The sequence below is a fragment of the Agelaius tricolor genome, unplaced genomic scaffold, assembly GCF_023055355.1.
Source record: "Agelaius tricolor isolate 1412-34295 unplaced genomic scaffold, bAgeTri1.0.p SCAF_9, whole genome shotgun sequence".
Lineage (NCBI taxonomy): Eukaryota > Metazoa > Chordata > Aves > Passeriformes > Icteridae > Agelaius > Agelaius tricolor.
Genome location: NW_027269269.1, coordinates 11,648,858 through 11,673,164, shown reverse-complemented (window position 1 = coordinate 11,673,164; position 24,307 = coordinate 11,648,858). Strand labels below are relative to the sequence as shown.

At 47.4% G+C, this 24,307-nt stretch overlaps 1 protein-coding gene across 1 annotated transcript in view; it reads left to right on the top strand.

The window, feature by feature from the left end:
- Positions 1-883: 883 nt before the first annotated feature.
- AMOTL1 (angiomotin like 1) overlaps positions 884-24,307 on the top strand; it is a 54,669-nt gene continuing 31,245 nt past the window's right edge. Inside the window, exons 1-3 of the mRNA XM_071432754.1 lie at positions 884-1,012; positions 11,982-12,128; positions 14,587-15,472. Of these exons, the coding sequence (XP_071288855.1) occupies positions 970-1,012; positions 11,982-12,128; positions 14,587-15,472 (1,076 nt within the window). The 5' untranslated portion in view covers positions 884-969. The remainder of the gene's footprint in view (positions 1,013-11,981; positions 12,129-14,586; positions 15,473-24,307) is intronic.

Here is a 24,307-nt window from a genome sequence, read left to right as displayed (position 1 = left end):
AGGAAGAAGTCACCTATCAGTCCCTGGGAGAAAGAAGTACAAATACAATAGACAATCCTGGCATCACTGGGCAGCTTGCTGGACTGAAAGAGATTGAAGCACTGAGATGGGGAAACCCAAGCAGTGTCCTGGCAGTGCCACTCATCCCAAAAGATGCTTACCCTATGGGGCAGTGCTGGGAATAGAGTGTGCTGGGACTGCCCAACCCAGCCTGTGCCCACATCATGGCTGCAGGGATGTGAATGAAGTGCTGTGCAAACACCAGAGCAGCTCTTCTGCCATGTCCCCTCTGCCAAACCCTTGGCAGGAGGGCTGGAGAGGTCTGGGGAGATGGAGCAGTGGGTCACTCCAGCCCTAATGAACGCTCATCCCGTGGAGCTGGTGTGCCAAACCACAAAGACGTGTGATGGAGCAGGTGGGCAGCAGGGCAAGGGTCCGCGCTCAGGAATGTGGTGCTGAGTTCAGGAACGAAATGCTATCCCTAGTCAGTCCCCGACAGCCATCGACTCCTCCATGCTCAAGGAGAAGCTAGAGCTCCGGGAGACGAGGAGGATGCCCAGGGTTAATTCACGGGTTTGGGTCGCGGCGTAACCCCCACCAACTGTCCCGCAAGGGACCAGGGAGTCTGTGGCGGTCTCTAGGTCGGGATTTAGATGCCGAGCATCCCCAGACATGAGGCGGGGCAGCCGTGCTGCCACACAGGCTCACCCCGGGCGTACCCTGGTGCCTTCAGTGGCTCCAACCTGGGTTGCGAGCCTCCAACCTGGGGTGCGAGGCTCCCCAGAACGTGCCTCCCCCCATCCCCGGCAGAAGGGGCGAGAGGGGCGGGCAGCGGCCGCCCCACGCCGGGAGGTGCCTGGACCGCCCCGGCCCCGCCCCGTCGGCTGCCCCCGCCCCCGGCTGTGCCCGCCCCGGCCCGGCCCGCGGCGGCCGGCGGAGCGCGCCCGGCGGCGGCGGGGAGCGGCGCGGATGGCAGCCGTGCTGCCGGGGACGGCGGGGCGCGGAGCCGGAGGTAATGGCGGGGGAGGGAGACGGTGGCCGTGTGTCCCCGCTCGGCTGCGTGTCCGTGCGTACATGTTCGCGCACACGTGTGTCTGTCTGTCTGTCTGTGCATGGGGGTGCGGGTGCCCGTGTCCACGTGTGTGCGGGGGATCGCGCCGGGGTGTGCGGGGGTGCCGCGGCGGGATGTCGCTTCTCATGCCCACCCGTGAGTGCTGCCGTGCCCCGCCGTCCTCCCGGCAGGATGCGGGGAGGCCTGGGCAGCCTTCCGCCGGCTCCCGGACCCGGCGCGCCCCGCTGCTGCCCCGGGCTGCCCCGCAGGCGGTGCGGGAGCGGGGCCGGGGCCGTGCTGAGCCGCCCGACGCCCCGGCAGACCCGAGCCGCCGGCCCGGCGGGCGCCGCTGCTCCCGCTCCTCCGCTCCCGGAGTCCTCCCCGGGAATCTTCCCCGCTCCGGGAGGGCAGAGCAGCGCGGGGCGCGCCCCGAAACAGCCCCGGTGGGAGCGGGGTGTCCGCAGTATATTCTGACGGAGGAACACGCCGGGGTCCGCCGCCCCGGCGCTCCCGGGAAGAGCGAAGCGCCGGCCGGGAGCGCGGGGAATGTTTCCAGCGGCGCTCGGAGCGGCCGCTGCCGTTTCCGCAGCAGCGATCGCAGCGTCCCCGCGGTTCCCAGCGCCGGGCTGTCACTCGGAGCGGCCCCGGAGCACCCACCGGGGACACCGGCCCCGTCCCGTCCCGTCCCGCGGGTGCGTGGGGCGGCAGCGCCGGCCGCAGGGGACACGCAGGAGGGGCCTCCCACGCCGGGAGAGCGCTTTCTCACGTTGTTGTTGCAGGAGGATGGTGAGAGGGAACTTTTTTATATTTAACCTTCCTACCCATGCAGGGAACAAAGATAAACTCTGGTTTAAAAAAAAAAAAGTCAGCATTGAAAGCAAAAAAAAAACCCCAAAACCCACGACGTGAATTTAACCCGAATCCTTCTGCCAGGTTTTGTGATTCATAGCTGTAAGTACAGGAAGGTCGCTGCTTGGGCTTTTTCCTCTTTCGATGGAAAGAGTTTTTTTTTCTCTTTCCTGGTGCTGTGCGAGCATCCCGGGAGCTGTGGGCAGCTGCCGCCAGAGACAAGGATCTGGTGGCTGAGGGTCTGCAAGGCCCTTCTTGTGCATCCACTGAGTTCAGGTTATGCCTTTTTATGTATAGAAATAAGCCTAAAAGCTCCCTGAGAGAAGAGTGGCAGTGAGCATGAGTGCTGTGAATTTTCCTGAGCACAGCTAGCTGGCAGCGCCATTCCTGCTAACAGGTGTGCATGTATATAGCTATATATATAGATACTAAATATATGTACAGGTGTGTTTATGTATTTTTATGTATTTACATAGCTATAGACATATATGGCTGCATATATTGTATATAAATAAAATACAGACCATGTGTTTATATTTACTTTTATACATATATATGTGTATATATATGTAGTCATTTCTAATGGCCAGAAAAGCTTTTCCAAGGATTCTATAAATACCTTATGAAAAATGTCCAAGTGGTGAGGGCAGGGAATATTGGGTTGGCAAGAGCCTGTAGTAAAACCCCCTCTTGAGGCTGTGCTGAGTGCATGGCATGGCCCTGCATGGAGGGTCTGTGTCCTGCCCAGCCTTCCTCATCCCCAGCCACAACTGGAGCAGTGGTGTGAGGGAATGAATTCAGGGAGGCTGTTTTTGGGTTGTTAAATGGGGGAGGTATGTGCCCCACAGTGCTGCTGGGGCTGGGCTTCCTAGTTTCCCCAGGCTGTGTGGGGCCACTGGGACACCGCTGTCACCTGCATGTCCGTTCTCATTTGTCCTGATGTCCTTTTCTCCCTGTCAATGTTTGGCAGGGGAAACTTTGCTTTCCCTCTTCTTTGGGAAAGCAGTCAGCTGCTGGAGGAGGGCAGCTTCAATCCAAAGAGGCATGTGTGGCCTCTCCTAAGTCCAGATATCTGCAGGATTGGTGACAGGCCTGAGGGCAGTTTCCAAGTCCTGGCCTCCCACAGCGATCTGGACCAAGCTCTCTGCGCATCAGTGCCTGGATGGAGGGATGGATGCGTGCATACAACTCTGGTGCTCCTTGCAAGAGCTCCTCTCTGAAGAAACGCCAGCACAGAGCCAAAGGCTTTGCATTTCTCCTGCAGAGACACACCTAAGGGGGTTGGAAGGGGTCCCAGCAGCAGCCTGGGGAGGGTCAGGCGCAACCAGACTCTTCTGGTTTCAGGATTATGCGGAGATGTTACTGCTGACCATTGCAGCTTTCCTTCAGGAAAGAGTCCACGGTGCCTTTTTTTCTCACTGATAGGCATGTAACTTGCTTTGAAGGCCAGGTCTGGTATAAATGTTATTTGGTGCTAAGGCAGGAGTGTGTGCCCTGTGCAGCCTTCTTGTCCTGGAAACCATTAGGAGGACAGCTGCATACTTGGATTTTCACACACAGACTATCTGCTAATGTAATAGTCCCAGTGGAAAGTTTAGTGCTCGGGAATATTTTGTGGATTTGAGAAAAATCCCAGGAGGATTTTTGGCTTCATATAGCAATTGCTTTTTGGCAGCTTTGGGATAGATGTAATCTGGTCCTCATTTGTGTCCTGAATTTTTAAATGGAACGGCCTGCCTTCCACTCAGGGCAGAAGTAGAAATAGATGGAAGTAGAAAATAATAGTAACAAGAACAGCATTACCTCTAAAAAAAAAATTCTTCAGGCAAGTTTTCTGTCCAAATGCTGCATTTAGGAAATGTATGTTTCCATTTTTGGTCATTTTAGTGACTTTTTGAGTAGGTGAGATGCTACTGTGGGTGTAAATTTCAGGTGGATCTGTAGAAGCCAGTGAAACTGCCCCAGGTTTGGATTGGTGCATTCGAGAGCAGAGTTTGGCCACACAGTCAGGTGTATCCCATTAGCAGCAGGAGGTCTTGAAGCATTTGCTGGCTTCCAGTGGCGGTGTCCGGGTCAGATGTGTCCCACCACGGTGTGTGGCTGTGGTTTTCCTGCTGCATGTCTGTCCCATATCTTGAAGTTGTAGCATGTCATGTTTGTGCAAAGCAGGCAATGGCAGCCAGCATGTGTCAAGGCAGCACCAGCTGAGGAGAGGGGTCATCTACAGGGGCATGCCCCATCTCAAGGACACGTAGCATGGGGTTAAATAATTGAGCAGGACTTGGGATTATCTTCTCTGACCATGTTGGTTAGCACAAATATAAATGTGCTTCAGACAACAGTAACTCCAATGATCAAGTCTCAGGCTGGAAAATAATGACATTGTTAATTTCATTTAATGAATGATTTAAGGATTTTAAATGCTTTTAGTGAAATTCCTCCCTGTGACGGCTACCTGGGACAGACAGAAGGTCCCTGCTAGTGACATGTCCCATTCTCTGGGATGTGTCCTGCTTGTGACCAGCAACATTTTGAAGCTGGCTTTGGTATGATGATGGCTCCACACCAGTGGCTGTTGCTGTGATTTTCCCTGTTTTAAATCTGAGCTGAGCCATCTGGGAGCAAGAACTACAGGCAATTATCTTGTTAGCACTTCTACGTATAATACCTTTATTAAATTTCTGCATTTTAAAAGTGGCTGAATATAAATTGCATGTAATGTTTTAATAATGGAAGAATCATAATTGTAATATAAATTCTGGTGGGAAGAAGGTTTAATTTCTTTTTGCTTTAAGTTATGACACTTAAGAGTTGTGCAAAGACTGCTTAGTGTAGGGTTATCTTAGTGAAGAACGAGCAGTTCTTCACACAGATCAAGTGAAGAACTGTAGATCCGTAGGATTGTTTGTTGCTTGTGTTAAAAAAATGGAAACACTAGAAATCCATACGATAGAGTTCAATGCCCGCCTTTTCAGTTAGAGAGTACTGTACAGCCTTTGTACTATTTTTGTTCTGTCCTTATCCCAGGCTCCTTTGTACACTGCAAGCTTGTGGGAATGACTCAGGGAGAAAGCTATTTAACCTAAAGGACACCACTGGCAAAAAAAACCAACATAGATGGATAAAGAGCAATGTCTGTGACTGTGAGTGGGAACCAAGAGGAATCTTTGTGTGTGTCTGAGGAAGAGAGATCCCAAAACCTCCTCCAAATGGGATGAAAAAAAATTCCTCTTCTTCAGGATGCTGTTTATTCAGTTCAAGAGGGGAATTTTATAACTTAGTTGCTTGAAGTAACAAGGAACTACAACTGAATGATCCACAGACCTAGGTCCTATTTCACTTCTGGTTAATTAATGGAAGGGCTTAAATATCGGAGTGACACGGATCATGCCAGTGCTTTTCTGTAATGTGATCATTTTTAAAGGCAGTAAGTACAGCAAAATTTATCATGGCTTAAACTCCTGCTCTACAAGTGTCTTGTCTGTAAGTTGTAGCTGATTGATGATTTTGCTTTTTTCCCCCAGTGGGAAAAGATTTCCTTACCTAAGAATTTATGTGATGCATTTTTATCTTGGAGGGTTTTTTATTGCTTGGAAATCAGAATTTATAGTGTAGTGAAAATGTCTGCAGACAGTTGCTGGGCTGACAAGTTGTGTGGCTGTAGCAGAAGTGTTGTCTCACTTGCAAGCTCCATGTCAGCCTTTGTATTTCATTCTTTTACTGGGAGTTTCTTCTCCTACTTTCAGCTCTGAATAATACTTACCCTTTCATCTCAGAGCAGCGATGCTGACATGAGCTGTCATTGTGCCACTGGCACTTTGATCAAAGCAAGAGTTTCAATTATTGATTCAATTCTTGGAATAAATTTGGGCTGGATGTATTTGTAGACTCAGTGTTATAGCTGCAAAGGCAAATGTGTCATTTATATATGGAGAGACCTTAAAAATGCACATATTTTTGCAAAGCCTAGCACAGCTTCCTAAGGAATATGCATCTTTTCCTTCATCAGGTTAATGCCCAGGTAGTGTTTGGCACCTGGAGGTGTGATGAGAATACTCTGCCTGTATTCTGCCTGTCTTCTGGGGTGTGCCTGGGTCAGGGAAGAAAAACTAGCGTGTTATTCTAGCATTATAAAACCTGTTACCATCTGAGATGAAAGAGTGGTGATGGGCACTGTTTGCCCCTACATGCCACACACCTGATTTCCATTGGGAAGGCGGGGAAGTGCGGGCATCCAAGGGGATCTCCCGGGGAGGCAGGCTTGGCTCCACTCTTGCCTGTATCCATCTGATCTCATGCCAGGTTTGGGAGCTGCTTTCCAAGCACATTTGCTTTGCTTCTCTCATAGGCTTTATTCTCCCCTGCTTTGGTTTTTGCTGAAGGGAAGCATATATGAAAATAAGCATGTGAGGCTGAAGTTTCATGGAGAATGTTCATCCTTGTAGGCAGTTAAATTTGGACGTGTTAGCACAATTCTTTGGGAGAGACAGGGTTTGGCTGGCTTCATTGCCTAGTCCCATTAGTCTTGCTTGTGCTTTCTTGGGCAATGCACTTTCTGGAGAGTGAAATGACAGTACCAAGAATGGGTGACTCCAGAAACTCTTCTTGAGCAGGGGAATAGCACAGCGTGGGTCCTGGAGCTGATACTGGGATGAGGATCTCTTTCCCCAGAGCGGTGAGTTGAGGAGGCGTAGCTCGGTCTGATAATCCTGCCAGGCACAGGGTGCAGCTTCTCTCGCTTTCATGTGGGAAATGAGAGGTGCTGCTCACTCACATCTGGTGTGCATTATGCATGTTGGATTTTTGTCCTGCAAGATATTGCTCTGCTCCCGTGGAAATGATACTAGTGATGCTTGTTCAGTCCTCGCAGGGCTCAGGAGCCCTGGCAGTGGATGCGAGGTTCCCAGGCAGAATTATGGGGTGTGAGGATGAGTCAGCCACCCCCGAAGTGACCTAGAAAACTTGTGCATTGACTGGGGAGCTGCTGATGGGAAACAATCACCAGTGGCTGCCTGAGACCCTGCACTTCCTTGGAGCTGTGGCTGCAAAAGAATCCCAGTGCTGTTGGAGGTACCAAAATCATCCTTTGTGACATTGTTAGGAGTCCAATTTTTACACTTAAACCAATAAGCGAGACACGCGAGTTATTTTTTTCTGTGCCAAAGGAAACTCAAATCTTCCTCCCAGCTTTGGGAGAGTGGCATGGCTGTGTGGCTGGGGTTTGGCAATCCCTGCTCTGAAGACTGGGCTAATGCTTAGGGGAGAAAGTAGGGTTCACGGGTCACGGGCCAGGATGCACATGGAGGGCTGTCCAGCCTTGCAGAGGGTCCCTGTGACCCACTGTGGGGACCGATTGGTGCACCCTGGGCAATTCATGGCACAGCCTTTGTGCAGCCTCCTGGACCATGGAGTGCTTTACTGTTCTATTGTTATTTCCCTTAAATTATTCTCTACCTTTTTGACCTGAAATTTTTATGCAGCGGCAGGGCAGGGAAAATATTTTAAATGTCGAATAAGGTATTTATCCTCCTTTTTGGCACAGCTGTGATACAGAAGGACAGATGTGGTCTTGGAAATGATGTAATTTTTCTCCTGTCATTTCTTGACTTCCCTTACATACTGTTGCAGGTTTATAGGAGAGTGTAAAGCCTCCTTACTTTTTAATTTCAGATGATTGCTTAGGATCATATTTGAAACACCTCAGTCTCCTTTGAACCATTTGGTCAGTAGAGTACAGATTGAAAGAGAAATTTTTGAAAGTCAGCTCTGTGGTTTTGTTTGGCTGGGTGGCTTTTGGGTGGTAAAAGAGGAGTCATACATGCCAGCAGCATGGGCTGTGCTGCAGGCAGCCACATTATGTTACCTGGGTGGCCAGTGGGTGTGATGCAGAAACTCATTACCTGGGCTCTGCCTTGAGGCTCTGCCTCTAAATAACAGCAAGCTGTGTTTTCACAACTGGCATCTTCTGGTGTTTTGCTGAAGACGAGAGTAGTAGTACAGTTTGGCTGTAAGAAAACCATCTTCTCTGACTGTTTTTGTAAATTTGTTTCTTGGGGATGCTCTTACTGCTTTAAAAACATGGCTTTCCTCTCATGTCCCAGCAATGAGCTTCCTATGTGGTTTGCTTTAGATCCTTTTCAAAACCAGACTGAAGCCACATCAGAAACAGGAAATATTTAAGTGTTGCTCCACTGTCTCTGGGTCCTGGCTGACTGTCTGGTGTTAATCTTAGCAACTGATTCATTTGAATAGTTCTGAATCTACAAATGAATTGCACTGCTGTGCAGTAACCTCCAGGATAATACATCTGCTTCTGTACAGTGGAATGCATGCTTATCTAAAAATAAAGGAAAACAAATGAATTGGTGTCAGGCAGTCCCTTAGATGTAGGAGAGTTGGTAGAGATGCAGAAATGAAGGTCTGGAGCAGCTGCCCAATTTTGCAAGGACTGAACTGGGCCAGAAATATGCTCTTGTCTTATAGAGATGGCTGTAAGAGACACTAGATACATGGCAATTGAAGGCATGATGTCTGTGGACTGGGTTGCATCCTGGCATCCTGGGGCTAAGGGGACTGGCCTGGCTTTGAGAGGGCGAGAGCAGAGGACACAGCACAGCTGGCAGCTGCCTGCAGGCACCTACAGGCATGATGAGGTCAGTTCTTCTTGGCAGTGGCTGTCACAAAACATGGGGCAGCAGCTGCAGCAGCTGTGGTTTGTGGCTTGTTTGGGCTAGATATGGGTAAAAAGCCATTCCCCAGGGACGTGCCCCTGGCAGGGTGATGATCTTCATTCTAGGTTGCTCTCAACTGGCTTCTTAACTCCTGGCTGCTGGGCACCACTGCTCTGGCACTAGGAATCATTATTGGGATGAAAATTGCTCTTTTGGTGACCACTGTAGAGGAATGAGGAGGTCTAGGAAAGGAGCAAGTCCCTAACCATTGGATGGGTGCCTTGCACCATGTCAGAGCTGGATGTAATAAAGCCTTTCCCTGCAGAGAGGAGAGCTGGGATTTGGAAGGGTCCCGTGACAGCAAGTGGAGAAAGAAATGCGACTTGTGCCTTGCTCCAAATGGCTTGTGAGGTTCCACTAAGCTTTCAAGTAGTGCCTTATTGCCCATGATCTGGATTGTGGCTGTGTGCCAAGCACTGATCTATTGGCAGCTGTTTTCTGTGTTACACAGAAACTGATTTTCTGTGTCAGTTACAGCTGACATTTTATTAAAACCTACTGTGAATGAACATTAAATATTGTTACATCATTTTTAATATCATAAAACATCATGACATCATTTTATGATGATAAAACATCAACATGGCTACAGCACAGTCCAGTAGTTTCTGCCTGGATTGGGGCTACTTGATTTTGACTGTGATTAACGGAGATCAGAAACTGAGCAGTTTGGCAGATGCTGGCATTTACCAGTCCTGATTTTAGTAGAGTATTGCTCTGCCACAACAACCGGGGACAAGTTGTTAGGTGAGAATTTCTGCTCCTGTTAAAGAAAAAAAACATGTCTTTGTTCTCCATCTTGTAAAATTTGAAACCATGACCCAAGGGTGCCTACAGACTCGAAATGCAGAAGGCGAGGCTGCAATTTTACTAACAGTTTATTTCTTTTGAATTCTCTTTGGTGAGTGGTGGGGCCAAGCCAGTATCTGCTGGCTGCCCATGTTGCCTGTAATGCTTGAAGCTGCTTGTCTTCTTCTTTGGGTGTGCAGGTTTTCTTTGCTTCACCCCAATCTACTTTTTATTCATAGAACAAGCTTGGGTTTGAAGTGCACTGGTTGCATACAGGATTCCTAATTCCAAGGCAGGACTGTTTGTGTGGAGGAGCAATGAAGGGTGTTTTTAATCCTATTCTCTACCAGAATAGGCCAATAATTTTGGAAATTAGTGTACTTGAGATTTTTCTTGGGTCTGTGTCAGCATCAGCACAATTTACAGACCAGTCTCCTATGCTTGTTTTCACGTGCATATATGGCTTAGATCTACTCAAGCAAGCAATCTTTCCCTCTTGCTTTCTAAATATAGATAACTGCCATACACATTCATGCATAATATGAATGGTAAAGTGATGAATTCATTAACATTTTGCAGAAATGCCTATTTCCTCTCCTCTTGGCACAGAAGAAAATAGTATCTTCGTGCCTGTAGAAATGACAGGCTGGATCCTACCCCCCCCTTGTCATCCCCCTGCTGCCTTGCTCCATGCAGTTGCATGGGGCTGGTGATGACCTGTGTAATATATGCAGGAAGCATGCAGTTAGCTGAGCACAAACCAAGGAGTCAGGATTAATAAATCCAGGTCATTCATGGATGGCTGTTTTTCCTGCAGAGTGGGGTGCTGTGGATCCCTGTTCTTGTGGGCTTCCTGCCCCACAGGGATGGCCAGATGCATCACCAATGCCATTTTGAGCAGTCTGCCTCCTGCTCAAGCAAGTCCTGGGCAGTGGCTGGAGGTTGATGACCATTCCCTTAGCCTAAAACCTGTGACAGCTAGTGGGGTGAGTGGAGAGTGAGCCTGCTGCGTGCCTGTTGTGCCAGGGTACTTGCAGCCAGAAGATGCTCATTTCCAAAGTTTGAATCTCAAGAAGCCTCTCTTTACAAAATTAGTAAATTCTCAGAAAAATGAGAAAGTAAAAATCACAAAGGCATAGAACAATCCAGGTTGGAAGGGATCTCACAGATTATCTGGTCTAACCTTTTGAGGGAAGGAGACAATGTAGATGAGATTATCTAGGACAGTGTCTAATCGCATACTGAAAACCTCCAGTGATGGGGAGGATGCCACATCCCTGGGGAGGTTGTTCAGTGAGTGATTGTTTGCACTGTAAAAAGTTTCATCCTTATGTCAAGATAAAACACCTCTTAGTGCAACTTGTGCTTGCTGCCCCTTTTCACTGTAGCTCCTTGTGAAAAGAGACCCTTTTTCCTCTCTGTAGCCCCCCTTTAAAAGCTGCAAGACTGTACTAAGAGGTCCCTCACAGCCTTCTCTTCTCTGGGGAAAAAGGACCAAATTCCTTCAGCCTTTCCTCTCAGAACAAGTTCTACAGCCCACTAATAATTTTGCAGCCCTCCTTTGGACCCTGTACAGTCTGTGTCTTCCTTGTAGGATTATGCCAATGTCATTTGTGGCTTGAAATATAGGGTCAAGCCAATGTCATTCCTGGCTTAACACTGCTGTGATGCGTTTTGTATCAGTTTGTTAGAACAAGCACCCCTGAGAACAGATTTAGGATGAGCCTTGTTTGCCAAGTTGCAAGCAGAAAAGGCCTTAATGCCGTGTAAGTGCTGCTCGGCAGAGACTAAAACATCCCTGTATTATCAACAATGTTTCCAGCACAAATCCAAAACATAACCCCGCAGTAGCTACTGAGAAGAAAATTAACTCTGTCCTAGCCAAAACCAGTGCAGTGCAGCCATCAGTGTCTGTGGGATGCTGGGGGATGCAGCTCCTGTGCAGTTGTTCTGCAGCACAAATTCCCATGGCCCTCCAGCTACATCCGCTCCTTGCCGTATTAAGAACATCTGGACAAAGTGATTTATGAACTCTCTCCCTTGATAGCACTGGTTGTATTTTCTGTCTCAGCAATTTTCTGTATTGCTGAACTATTACTCATGAGCAGATTTTGTGGTAAGACCTTTTCCAGACTATAGTCCTATTTAATGTGTGGCCGTGTCCTCACCTTTCCTTCTTTTTACCCACTCCCTTGTTCAGTTTTACTATGGCTCTGTTGATTTCATGTCCTGGGGCTATGCCTTGATTTGTGAGCTTGTGACTTTTCACTGTTAGCTCCTACAAACCTTTCTTTGTACCTGGACTGAGCACCTTGTAGGCCAGGCTGGGTCAATGCATGAAACAGCGCTGGTGACTTGGTGTTTTGCCTCTTGTTCCCCAGAGCTAATGTATTATTTGGGAAGTGCAGACTGAAGAGTTGGTTTGCTCACTGGCCTCAGAAGGGCTTCTCAGCACCTAGCCATGCTCAAGACTTTTTTTTGGACTACTGTCATAAGTCATGGCTTCACATTTTGTCATTCATGCGGTTTCTTTACTGGTATTCCGTTCTTCTTTCTTACAGGCTCCACATCTGTTTGTTACAAGCCTACCAGCCCAGTCCAGGTACTGGAAGACTCTGGCTTTCTCTACCAGGATCACCAGTTGTTTGCTGGCAGGCATGAAGTGTCCCCACTAACAGCTGAAGTGATCAGTGCCAAAGAAAAAGCTGGTAAGTGCATGGCCACACTTCTGTATGAAAGCGCTGCCTTTTCTTCCAGGTTTTTCCCAAAGTATAAATTGAGCAGTTTAAACCATTTAAAAGTAATATTTAGAGAGTTGAAGGCCAGCTTTTCATTCTTCATAGAGTCAAAGTTACCTTTGACTTGTGTATTATGACCCACCATCACTTGTCACCTGTATTTGTGGAGGGTGCATCATTTCTGCTAGTGTTTTCAGGACATGGTTGCTTTTCAGTGCACAGCTGGACCAATTTCCATGGCTCTTTTGCTGATGGAGCAAGACCATAGACACTGTGGAAAGTTCACTGTGGTCAATCCTTCTGGACTTCAATAATAGGCAATTTAAAGAACACCTCCCAGATAAAAGGATGATAACATGACTAGCATGGAAGTGGAAATCCTGATGTATTATAAAGAACTGCCTGGACTGTGTGATGTTTGCTTTATCCCCTTTCCTCAGGCTTTTCTCAGGCATTGCCTAACAACCTAGACTGTATGCTTTCTGGTGTGTTAGGGAGACATTATTGCTTGTCTGTGAAAATGTCCAGTGTGATGAGGCTTCTGTGTGCTGTGATAACATGAACAAGACAGCAAGAGTTTGCTGTAACTGCAGGGACATTTAAAGCAGCTGGATACTTGGCTGTTGAGCAGACAGGTAGATGGAAATGCACTGTGTGTCTGTGCATCTTCCTGCCTCAAACACCATCCCCAGGAGCTGACAGACTCTCGAGAGCTGGTGGGCAGACTGCAACCCCAGTGAGTGAGGCTGGCAGGCAGATAACATTGTTTCAGGGAAAGCAGGAGAGGTGTATCTGCTAGGGCAGGTGTGGAATGAAACAGCCTGGGAATCTTCTCTCTCTCTTGAGCCACACAATCATCTTTAAGGCTTTGCCACAGAAATGCTAGCGGAAATGACCTCTTATCATTGTTAAGAGTCAAAGGCTTTTCTTTCCCTGTGGCATCTGGGTTGTATATAAGTTATCCCACAGCATGTGTAGTAACTGGTGAAACCTCAGGGAAATGACCAGACCTCAAGAGAAAGCTTGCTTTTAAACTGCTTTCAAATGTCAGGAAACATATGTAAGTCCTGACAAACTCCTCTGAACATTGGGAAAAGCAGGAGAGAGAAAGTTGCCAAGAGTGACCTCAAGAAACCAAACTGCAGAAAGCACCTCCTTCTTGCCTAGGGACAATTGGAAGACTCTTCTCACTTTTGTCTGCACTGGAGTCTTTCAGAAACATTCCTCTGAGTTCAGACAGTGTTCAGATACACATCTTACAGCACTTTTGGGATGGAAGGAGGGCTCCAGGGGTCTCAGCCATGGTTAAATCACAGAATATGCTGAGTTGAAAGAGACCCTTTGAGATTATGAAGTCCAACTCCTGGCCCTGTGCAGGACAGCCCAAGAATCACACCATGTGCCTGAGAGCTTTGTCCAAATGCTTCTAGATGCTTAGCTCCAAGCAAGCTCCACTGCATATATAGTGCAAACATGGTGCCATTGACTCTAAATAACTTCGGTAGCCTGTGTTAGGGTTGTGTAGCTAATCTGTCTGTGCTTTTTTTTTAAATGCTGGCATTACATCTATAACCATAATATCTTCCTTGTAAAATCACAACAGCTATTATTGACTCCCTTAGAAATAGTGTTTTCATCCAGAAGGGAAATTGCCATTTTAGAGGAAGATGCCAGAGCACAGATTATTCCCTGACCTTTAGGACCATTTCATTTTCAGTTCCATTTCACAGTTTTTCTGTGACACATCTTATATTTTATTTTGTCATGGCACACAGTTCACTTACACCTTTGGCCATCAAAAATGCAGCAGTTAGTGTTGCCCTGCAGGCTGCCTCTGTAAGTTGTGCAAGCCATCTCCAGGGAGAGGTCAAACACTGAAACAGGCTTCCTAGAGAGGTGGTCAATGCTCCAAGCCTGTCAGTGTTTAAAGAGGCATTTGGACAAGGCCCTTAATAAAATGCTTTATCTTATTGTGATGCTCTGAATTGGCCAAGCAGTGGGATGAGATAGCCATTGTAGGATCCTATCCTATCCTATCCTATCCTAACCTAACCATGTTAGAAAATACCAAATTTCCCTGTGACATGGAATGTCCCTTTTTGACTTAGAGGCAGGTTCAGAGCTGTGGGCACGGGACGCATGGAATATTATGGAGGGGAAGGCCAGGGAGGGGACTGGAATGTGTTCCTAGGGGTCACTGCCAGACAGAATAAGGGTGCAGGGGTGGAGGATGAGCAGGGAGCAGTGTTCTACCTCCTTCGTGAGCTTCCAGCCTGTACTGACAGGGGAATCCTGGCAGAACACTGCCCATGGGGGTGCATCCTGGGCATGGGGTCACCATCGTGGGATGTAGGAAGGGAAGAAACAGCAGGGGGAATTTGAGCTCCTGGACAGCCTAGCTAATGGGTGCCTTTCTCTCCCTGGCCAGCCGAGGAGACCCTCTGCACCCTGCGCCCGCCCAGCTTCCGCCGTGTGCCAGAGGCGGAGATGCGAGGGGCGGAGGAGGTGGCAGCCGGCACCGTCCTGCAGCGCCTGATCCAGGAGCGGCTGAGGTATGGCAACCCCAGCGAGAACATGAACCTGCTGGCCATCCAGCACCAGGCGACGGGCAGCGCCGGCCCCTCCAACAGCACTGCCAGCACTCTCTCTTCCGCAGAAAACCTTGCTCCCGAAGACCTGCCAATGGTCCAGCCGTCAGGGCGGCAGGAACCACAGGGGCAGGAGCACCAGGGGGACGGTGCTGCCATGGAGAAGCAGCCTCGGGCCCCGCAGCCCCCGCACAGCACCGAGGAGCTCCCCACTTACGAGGAGGCCAAGGCTCAGTCCCAGTTTTTCCGTGGCCAGCCCGCACCACCAGCCACTGCCGCCACGCCGGGTTTTTATGGCTCCTCCAGCCAAAAGTCCAGGACGGAGGGGAGGCCTACGGTGAACCGGGCCAACAGCGGGCAGGCGCATAAGGATGAGGCGCTGAAGGAGCTGAAGCAGGGCCACGTCCGGTCGCTGAGCGAGAGGATCATGCAGCTCTCGCTGGAGAGGAACGGGGCCAAGCAGCACCCCCCAGCCCCAGGAGGTGGGAAGGGTTTCAAGGCAGCCCCACAACCCAGCAAGGCTGCGGACCCACGGGGCCCGCCTCCCGAGTACCCCTACAAAGGCAAGGCAGCAGCCCCAGGCAGCAAGGCGCAGGAGCACGGGCTCTTCTATGGCGAGCAATCCTCACAAGATGTCCTCAAGGCCGCCTACGCCGCCCCCCAGCCCGCCCGGGCGGAGCTGGCCCTCGTGCGCTACCAGCCGCCGCCAGAGTATGGGCTCAGCAGGTAATGGCCATTGGGGGGGTCTGCGGGGTCACCAGGTCCTGCCCGGGTGTCAGGGGGGCTTGGGCCTCGTGTACACACAGCCAGAGTGAGCTGTAGCCCCAGGCACACGGTGGGGACATCGCACCCTGCAGTGGGGACATAACATCCTGTGGCCGGGATGGCAGGCCCGGCTGGTGGAGGCACCTGCATCTCCCAGAGGACTCTATAAAGCTTATATTCCACTATGTGCTACTTACATCTCCCCACAGAGCTCACGTGGGGCTTTCACGGTACTGGGCCCCTCATGCCAGGCCTCCCTGTGAGCACAAGTTTATTCCAAGCGCATTAAAGAACTGCCTGGACTGTGTGAATAAAATAATCCAGTGTTTGCTGGCTGTGCGCTGAGCCCTGCGAGTGGTGCAGGTCCTGCCTTCAGAGATGAGGTTGTGTGTTAAGGGCTCTTTTTCCATGTTGTACCTCAATGCAAGTGTTTGTCTGTGTCATCCCTGTCTCTTTGACCCCTCAGACAGTTATTTTGTTGGGTTTGGAAGTCTGACGTTGTTTGGTGTGAATGTGAGCAGTTTCCATGTTGCAAGCTGCCTCATTGGGTCTTTACTGATCTCAGAATCCCCAGAGGTTTTGTTGGCGTCACTTTAAGTTGCACAGTTATTTTACCATAGCACAGGCACAAAGAAAAGGTGGTGCAACCGACCTGGCTCTTTCTGTCCAAAATGTGTAAGGCATGAAATGCAGGAGGGAATGCTCTGCTTTTCCATGTTTGCAGCAAAGATGGGTTTTGTGTTAAGACAGGTAGAAACTCAAAGTGTAGTTTCAGTGGCAGAGGCGAGGTGGCTGTGACAAGTGGCAGGCCTGCGCTGAGTCCTTCTACAGCTACATGTATGGCCATTGTGCAGAATTTATGCAATTTTTTCAGAGCAAGATGGTATTTTTAAGACCTCAGCAAAAATGCCTGTTTATGCAAAGAAAGACCTATGGAGATGTGAGGGCAACTGGGGCCATGCTTTCCTGCAGTTGTTTGTGATGCTAACAAGCATCTCCAGCGCCGAGCAGATTCATCCCCACAGAAAAGGAGCTGGTTTGGGTATTTTTATCACTCTTGGAAAATGCTGGTTCAATAGCCACAGAGTGTTCTGAGTCTGTGCAAGTGAGTGGAGCCAGGTGCTTCAGCTAACTGGGAACATCAGTGGAGTCAAGTAGAAAACTCTTGGGGCCCACTTCCAAAGCTTTTCCCTGATCAGCAAGGTTAATGCTGAGAAACCTCCTTGATCCAGTGCAGATTTCCATACCAGTCCTCAGCAAAGGCTGGATCACCCCAGCAGCTGTGGGGAGAAATCCACTGGCTCGTGATGGTGGTCACTGCTTGTTCCTGGTAAGGCAGCATTGTTTACCCCCAAATCACACTGCAGAGAGGATATCTACTACCCCTGTGTGCTTTCTTTGCATGGTGCTGGAGAAATCTCCCTCTTGTCAGGTCCTGGGGCACCAGGGGAAGGGATATGCTGTGCAGCAGAGGACTGGCAGCATGACAGAGCAGAGCAGAGCCAAGTTTTGCACACTTACTAAAAAAATCTTCAGTGGTATCTTTCTTGCAACTCAGCAAGGGCCTTAATACTTGTCAGTCTGCTATCCCTGGCTATGCCAGCAAACTTGTACAGATGTAGGTTAGGGGGTTGGCGTGGCTGGGCTTGTTTCACCAAATCAGGGTTTGCTCTAAGGTGTGTGGTGTTTCTTGAGCTTTATTTAAGGCAGTTCTGGATCCTTATGTACAGATGATCATTTGCAGGTCCTTCTTGGCTTCCTTCATATGCTGCCTGGATTTTGGGGAGGTTTTCTGTCAGTGAATGGGGGAATATCTGACTGTTTTCAGATGTCAGACAGTGAGCCTCTGGGTCTTAGCAAAGTGGTGGTCTTCATCCTCATCTCAGGCTTCTCTGTATTTTTTAACACAAGGATGTCAACTTTTCACTTTCCTTCGGCACACTGAAATATTCATTACCTTTTCTCAATTATTATGAACCGCTGTCACTAAAAACCAGGAAATAAACTCACTTAGTTTATTCTGTGCTTATCCCAGTTTATAACTGGTCCCAGGTCCTGTATGGTCCTGTCACCCAGGAAGATTTGGTTGACAAAAGCATTTTGGAGGTGACTTTAGTTCCTGTGTGGTTATTCATCACTTGTCATTTCTCTATCTCAGCAGCTGTGCTCCAGTGCATCCTTGCCTGCATCTTGGGCTGCATGACAGGATGGGCTTGCCCATGCCTGCGCTGCTTAAAATGCAATTTCATAAAGTGGTCTCTATGCCAAGTATTTCAGTCTTTGGAGAGGATAAAGACAGGTTACCTGTTCAGGAATGTCAGTCAGCCCTGTCTTTACTAGAGGATTTGCCTGGGCAGCAGTCACTGTCTGAGCCCTGCTGGAGGAGTTGGGTGCAGGGGGAGCGCTGTGTTGCACTCCTGGGTTGTTCCCAAGCATAAACCTTCCTGTGAACCCTGCACTTGATCACTGCTTCTCCTCTTACCTGGGTTCTGGGGATGCTCACTGCCAGGCATCTGGCTGGCATGTTGGACTGTGACAAAAGAAGTTGAGATAGGGGACTGCCTGGTTTCATAAGGTTAACTAACAGTAGGGGTAGGGTTTGGAGAGGCTGGTTTTTCTGTTAGAGAAACAAGTGAGGTAAGGAATTTCAGCTTTCGTCTCATCAGGGGTGTCTTGGAAAGAAGCTGATGGAAACAGAACTTTGCTCATGGTCAGATGGGGATCTCATGTACCCCAGCATCTCCTTCCCTCTGTCTTGGTCATATCAGTTTCCCAGCCCATCCATCAGTGCAGGTTCATCCTCTGGACAGGGACCATGCGAGAGTCTTCTGTGTTCCACAAAAGAGGAGAAACACAGAGAGCATCGATCCAGAAAAAGCACTCACAGGTACCAGGGATGGAAAAGACTTAAAGGGTCACTGAACCCCCACTTCCCCACTGTCCTTCTTTGACAAGGGTAATTTGGCTGGAAATGGACTAATGCTGGCCAGGAGCTGTTGAAGGATAATGGAATAACTGTAGCTGCTGCTTAATTTCCTTTTTTGGTTTGACTTTTTGTTTTGCACATGACTGGTTTTAAAGGAGACATTGCCTTTATAATCATTGGGGTGAAATCTTGAAATTTATTGTAAATTTCAAGATTATTAATTGGTGTTGTACTGAAGAAATCCTAGAGTCATATGATGTTGTAATCTCAGCATTTTTATAAATTAGATTAGTGACTTCTGTTTTATGGACATCACAGTTGCAGACCAGAATTTGAACCTTGAAGCTTAAAGGACAAAACAACTGGAAGGCAAATAAAAATGAACCAGTATTTTTGTCTTTTAAAATGTCAGTATTTTTAAGCCAGTTGCTTGATGCTTGGGGCCCTGACTCACAACTTCTGAATGCTTTAAGTTAGCCAAGTATAATAATCTTTAGAAAACGTTTCCTTTCCTAGATGTGCAGCCATTATTTAATGGTGTCTTTGCTAACTTTCCTTAGGTGTAGGTTCAGAAAGTCACAGCTTGTAAGGTAAAAGGGCTTGGAACTAATCTAATTTAGTTTTTTGCACGATGCCATGAATTAATTCCAGTTTGTGAAACATTCAGTCCTGGTGAGTATAACAATCTCCATCTGGAGAATCCATCACGGATTTTATAGCCTTGTTCCTCTAGCTAATTGCCATCTCTGGCAAAGATCTCCATTTTAGTTTCAGCCTGTGTTTTCTAGTTACCAGGGATTTTGCAAAATCTTTGTCAAATACAGTGAAGAGACCTGTGCTATCAGTTCTTTAATACATTTAACAGATGGAGCCCGGAGCCCTGTACTTATTTCACTATTGTCAAAATTCCTTTTTTTCACTGTGGAAAGCCACCCTGAACACTGGTTCAGTACCAGCTGGACCAGAGGCTAATCAGGTGTAGTAACACCTCTGATTTGACTCGTGTTCCTTGTTTACATAGCTCATTAACACTTGCAGTTGGCACCCTGGGATCTCCCCATACAGCTTGTTACCCAGTCAGGCATCTGAGAGTTGTCACAGCCCAGGATAGTATTTTCCACCCTTTCACTTTAGCTTGCTGTATTTATTCCTGGATGGATGAACTTGGACCAGCTCAAGTCGATATTGTATCTCCATGTCGTACTTAAGCTGTGATCCAGATCACTTGGTGCAATGAATCCACTTCATTGATCCCAGTGGCTCTTGTCAGATCCTGGTGTCTTTTATTCAGAATGATTTCTTTATCTGCACTATTAATAAAAAGTGTGTGTAATGCAAATGAAGCCTTGAACTGGAAACTCTGCTTCTTACTGAGGGGAATTAATTTGTGGTACGTGCAGAAGACAATCATTTTCATTCTGATTTAATCCATGCATTTTCAAAATCAGCATGCAGAATCAATGAAAAGAATAAATCTGGGCTGTTTTTAAATACATCCCATTTTTTATGTGCCTCATAAAATTCCACCCTGCCAGGATGTAGAAGTCTATCATTAACTGCTGAAATAGTCTGCTGCTTTTCCAGTATTTGTATATTTATTCCCTCACACACATTACTGCTGTTTTCAGACAACCTGTTGATAGTTACCGATTCAGCCATGTCCGTGGCTGCTGTCAGGACACAAGGAGCTCGTTTTCTTCCCTGAGACAGCCCAGGCAGGCAGGTTTGCTGGCACTGTGGACAAGCTGAAGGATGTTACACCCAAACTGACTTGTCCTGGCTTTTCTCTGGCAAGGATAGCCCAAGCATGAGCGTGGGTTGGAGGCTACACTTCCATCTGACAGTCCTGCAGAAGAGCTTTGCTTTGTATCCTTTCCTTCTGGTCTAATATGCTTTACATTAAAATAAATGAAAGTGAAATTAGGCTGTTTCCACAGCTTGGATGATGCCCTGTCATTTCTCCCTACCTTTCTCTATTATTATCCCAGCTGGTTCCTCTAGAAGTGCAGAGGTTCAGGAAGGTACCTTTTCTTTATGCTGAGAATCTGTTCTGAGTGTGGATCTGTTCTGAGTGTGGATCTCTGTGAGGAAATACAATATCCTGTCCCTCTCTACTATCAAGGGTATGTTTGATACAGCATATGTCTTTTTAGATTATCATTTTGCCCTGAGAATCTTCACACAATCGTGCCAAAGAAGCTGGGCCAAGTCTTTCCAGAACTAACAAATGTCACCAACAAAACAGTGAATTCAAGAGATGTGAGTCCAAGTCTGCAGAGTGTTTTTTGAAACAAACACTGCAACTATTGCTGCAACTATTGCTGTTTCCATCTATGAGGGCCATGTCTGGGCTTTGGCAAATGTTCTCCCATTTCTTTCTGTATCACCATTTAGTGATGGATCTATAATTGTGTTTCCTTGCACCGTGACCATCAGACTGGGCTTCCTGACTTTGCCATGATCCTGTTTTCTTCTTGCATGGTCATAATACTGTTTCTTCCATGTTATTCCCAGTGAGACAGAGTAGTGTTTGAAGTCTACTTCATGACTGCAGAAATCATAATGAAATCAGGTAGACACCTGGTCTGAGGTGTATCCTGACTGAAGGCTCCCAGTCAATGGGCAGGAATAAGCACATTTCACACACTTTTTTACTCTCATTGTAAGGTAAAAGCCTAAGGCAACTTCAAAGAACTGCACCCCGGAAATGCCTTATTCTCATCGCTGACTCATCCAGAGCATCCACAGAAGATGCATGAAGTTGTGAGATAAAGTTCCTTGGGAGAGTCTTTGAAAGATGAAATAGGTCAGTCTGCCCTAGAGGCAAAGGAAGGCAGATCATTCAGAGAAAGATGAGCTAAATAGGTTAGAGGAGGGCATTTTAATTATGAATGTAAATGCCAGGGTGTGTTGGAAACAAAGTCCTTCCTCTACTGGCCCCTTTCCATCCCTGAAGAGAAGACAGCTTCACTGTACCTGTAGCAAGGCTGAGGTGGAATTTCCTTTCCAGAACATTTACAGGCATTTTCATTTACTAATACTGCACTGCTTTATCCAACAACAACTCTGTTGTATTTATGATTTCCTGGTCATCAACAGCAAGTGGACTTTATCATTAATTTTCCTTTCCAGGTTTTTTATTTCTACATAAAGTTACAAATTCTCCCCAAATTTCTCTGTCTTGGTAATTCTTGCTCCCAGGTGGTCCAGTATCAGAGGACTATTAAGACCATGCCTAAATTTGGGGGCTTGGGCAGCCCCAACATCTTGAGGAGATTCTTATGAAAGTGAGGTCCATTGTCAAATATTTTGCTGAAGACATTGTATTGCAAGCTATAGGTAGTAAGCTATTATGCATGCTATATCTCTGAAAAGAAAGTGAGTGCTTGGTGACCTCAGCACAGTAGCCCTTGAAAGCCTCATGGCCTGCTGGTGCTCTTTATTCAAAAAGCTGTTTTCCTTAATTTTTTTTTCTCTTTTCCCTTCTTTAGAATACATTGCAGAAGCTTATGGGGGCCCTACATCCACAATAATGCCAACAAAAAATATGTTTTCAATAGAAATGTAGCTGAAATATTGCAGCGATAGCCAAAACTCATAATGTTCCACTGTTGCATGCTTTTAAGAAGGATGATTGTTGACTAGAATGTTTGGCTGAAAGATTTTAACCTGCTCTAATGCAGAGTAAGAGCAACATTTAGAATACAGTAAAAGCATTGTGAGAATGTCATTCTTTACTAAGCCCAAAGGACCTCAGGATAATCCTGATTGCTGCGTTTCTTTGGAGCTTTACATGAGAATTTGGATAGGAGCTAAGCTGCTGTTATAACATTCCTATTTTTGCAAATGCTGATTTGTTAATGTGAATTGCTGTGTTTATTTTATTACGTATGTACTCGGAGATTTTGCAGTTGGCTAAGTCAGAACTAAATTGGGACAGATTAAACAAGTGAAAAGAAAGTTAGAAACATTAATTTTATTGAATAGCTGTGCTTCAAGAGATATAAAGTCAGTTGTACCTGTTCAGTTTCTGAGCTGGAAAACGCTGGAGAATCTCTCCTGTGACCATGGCTGCTGAGACTCTGGTGGCTCGCAGCTGCTATAGGGTATAAATCTTTAGGACCTCAGAAAATAATTTGCAGTTCAAGAAAATAGAGATCTCTGTGGTCTTTCCTTCCTCTGTAGTGTAAAGCTAGACAGACTAAAGTGATAAGAAAAGATGAAATTGAGGAAAGGCTGAGATTTCCCAAAAGTACTGTGTCAAAAGTTCATGCAAGGGTCTAAAGGGTGTATCTATGGACAAAGATTGCTGTGCTTCATCATGAAAAAGAAAGATTGCTGTATCTCCACTGGTTTAGATTCAGAGATCAATTTAATTCTATTGCTCTACCCTATTCCCATAAAGAAGTGAGAAAATCTGTATCTGCAGCAAATCTTCCAAATTTTCTGCTTTCTACTAAGTATCTTTGTAGGAGTGTAACTGTATCCAGACAGTTGGGCTTTTACTTTCACAAAACCAGTGGTGCCTTTTCTTTTGGTAAAGACAAACAAGCTCACATTTAACTGAATTAACTGCTGTGGTAATATGTGTGAGCACGGACTGGCTGTCAGCAGCATTGAGGAGGTGTGGCGTGCTTGTCTGAGTTCACATTCACTTGTGGAGCATCTTTTGCACTGTGAGTGACATCCCTCACTCATGATGTTATTTATTGTTCAGATTTTTGAGCAAAAGAATATTCAAGTCCCATGATGGGCATCAGGTCCCTTGCCAGGTTTGCACACTGGAGCACCAGAAGGAAAGGAGGATTGTGGGGCTGGTGAGAACTATGTGATGGTGGGGATGGTGAGAACTATGCCCATGATCAGAGGGCTGGAGCACCTCTTCTGTGAAGACAGACTGAGAGTTGGAGTTGTTCAGCCTGGAGAAGAGAAGGCTCCAGAGAGATCTTACTGTAGCCTTCTAAAACTTAATGGGGACTTATAAGAAAGCTGGAGCAGGGCAGTTCTACCAAGGCCTTTAGAGACAGGATAAAAGGAGATAGCTTTGAACTGGAAGAGGGTAGATTTAGATTAGACATAAGGAAGAAAGTTTTTATGCTGAGGGTGGTGAGGCACTGCAAGAGGTTGCCCAGAGAAGTTCTGGATGCTCTGTCATGGGAAGTGTTCAAGGCCAGGTTGGTTGGAGCCCCGAGAAGCCTCATGTAGTGGAAGGTGTCTGAGCCTGTGGCAGGGTGGTTGGACTAGATGATTTTTAAAGATCATTTCCAACCCAAGCCATTCTGTGATTCTATTCATTCCTGTGTGTTTTGTTGTGAAGTGTCATACAGCACCTCCCTGGCTTCCTGTCTTTTATCCTCTTTCAGTAGACATTTAGCTCCTTAGTTATTAGCCTGCACCTCTGCCAGAGAACTAATATGCCTGAGACTGAGAGCGAACCCTTCTGGCCCTGGGAGCTGCTGGGGGAATGGCCCCTCTCCTGTGGTGAGCCGCCCCCGTGGATGTTTAATTTCCAGGAGAGACACAGCCTTAGAGCATGTCTATGGTAGGCAGGTCAAAGCCATCTCAATGTCAGACTGAGCTCAGCACAGCTTTCCTCACTGCTGGCTGCATGAAGCTCTGCTGGGATCTTCTTCCCAGGGACGCTGGTCTGTACTTCTGACCAAGTTAGCAGAGTACTTGTGTTTGGTTTTTCCTCCATTTCAGTACCTTTCTGTGCCAGAGTGGATGCATTGAGCAAAGCTGGGATAAGAGTGTGGGACGGTGTGTGTGCTGTGTTGGGAGCCTGGAGATTTGCTTTCACTCTAGTTTGGACAGAAGATTAAGGCTGAATCGCTGGCTTTCTTTGCTGTCGTGTGGCTTGGCAGGGACAA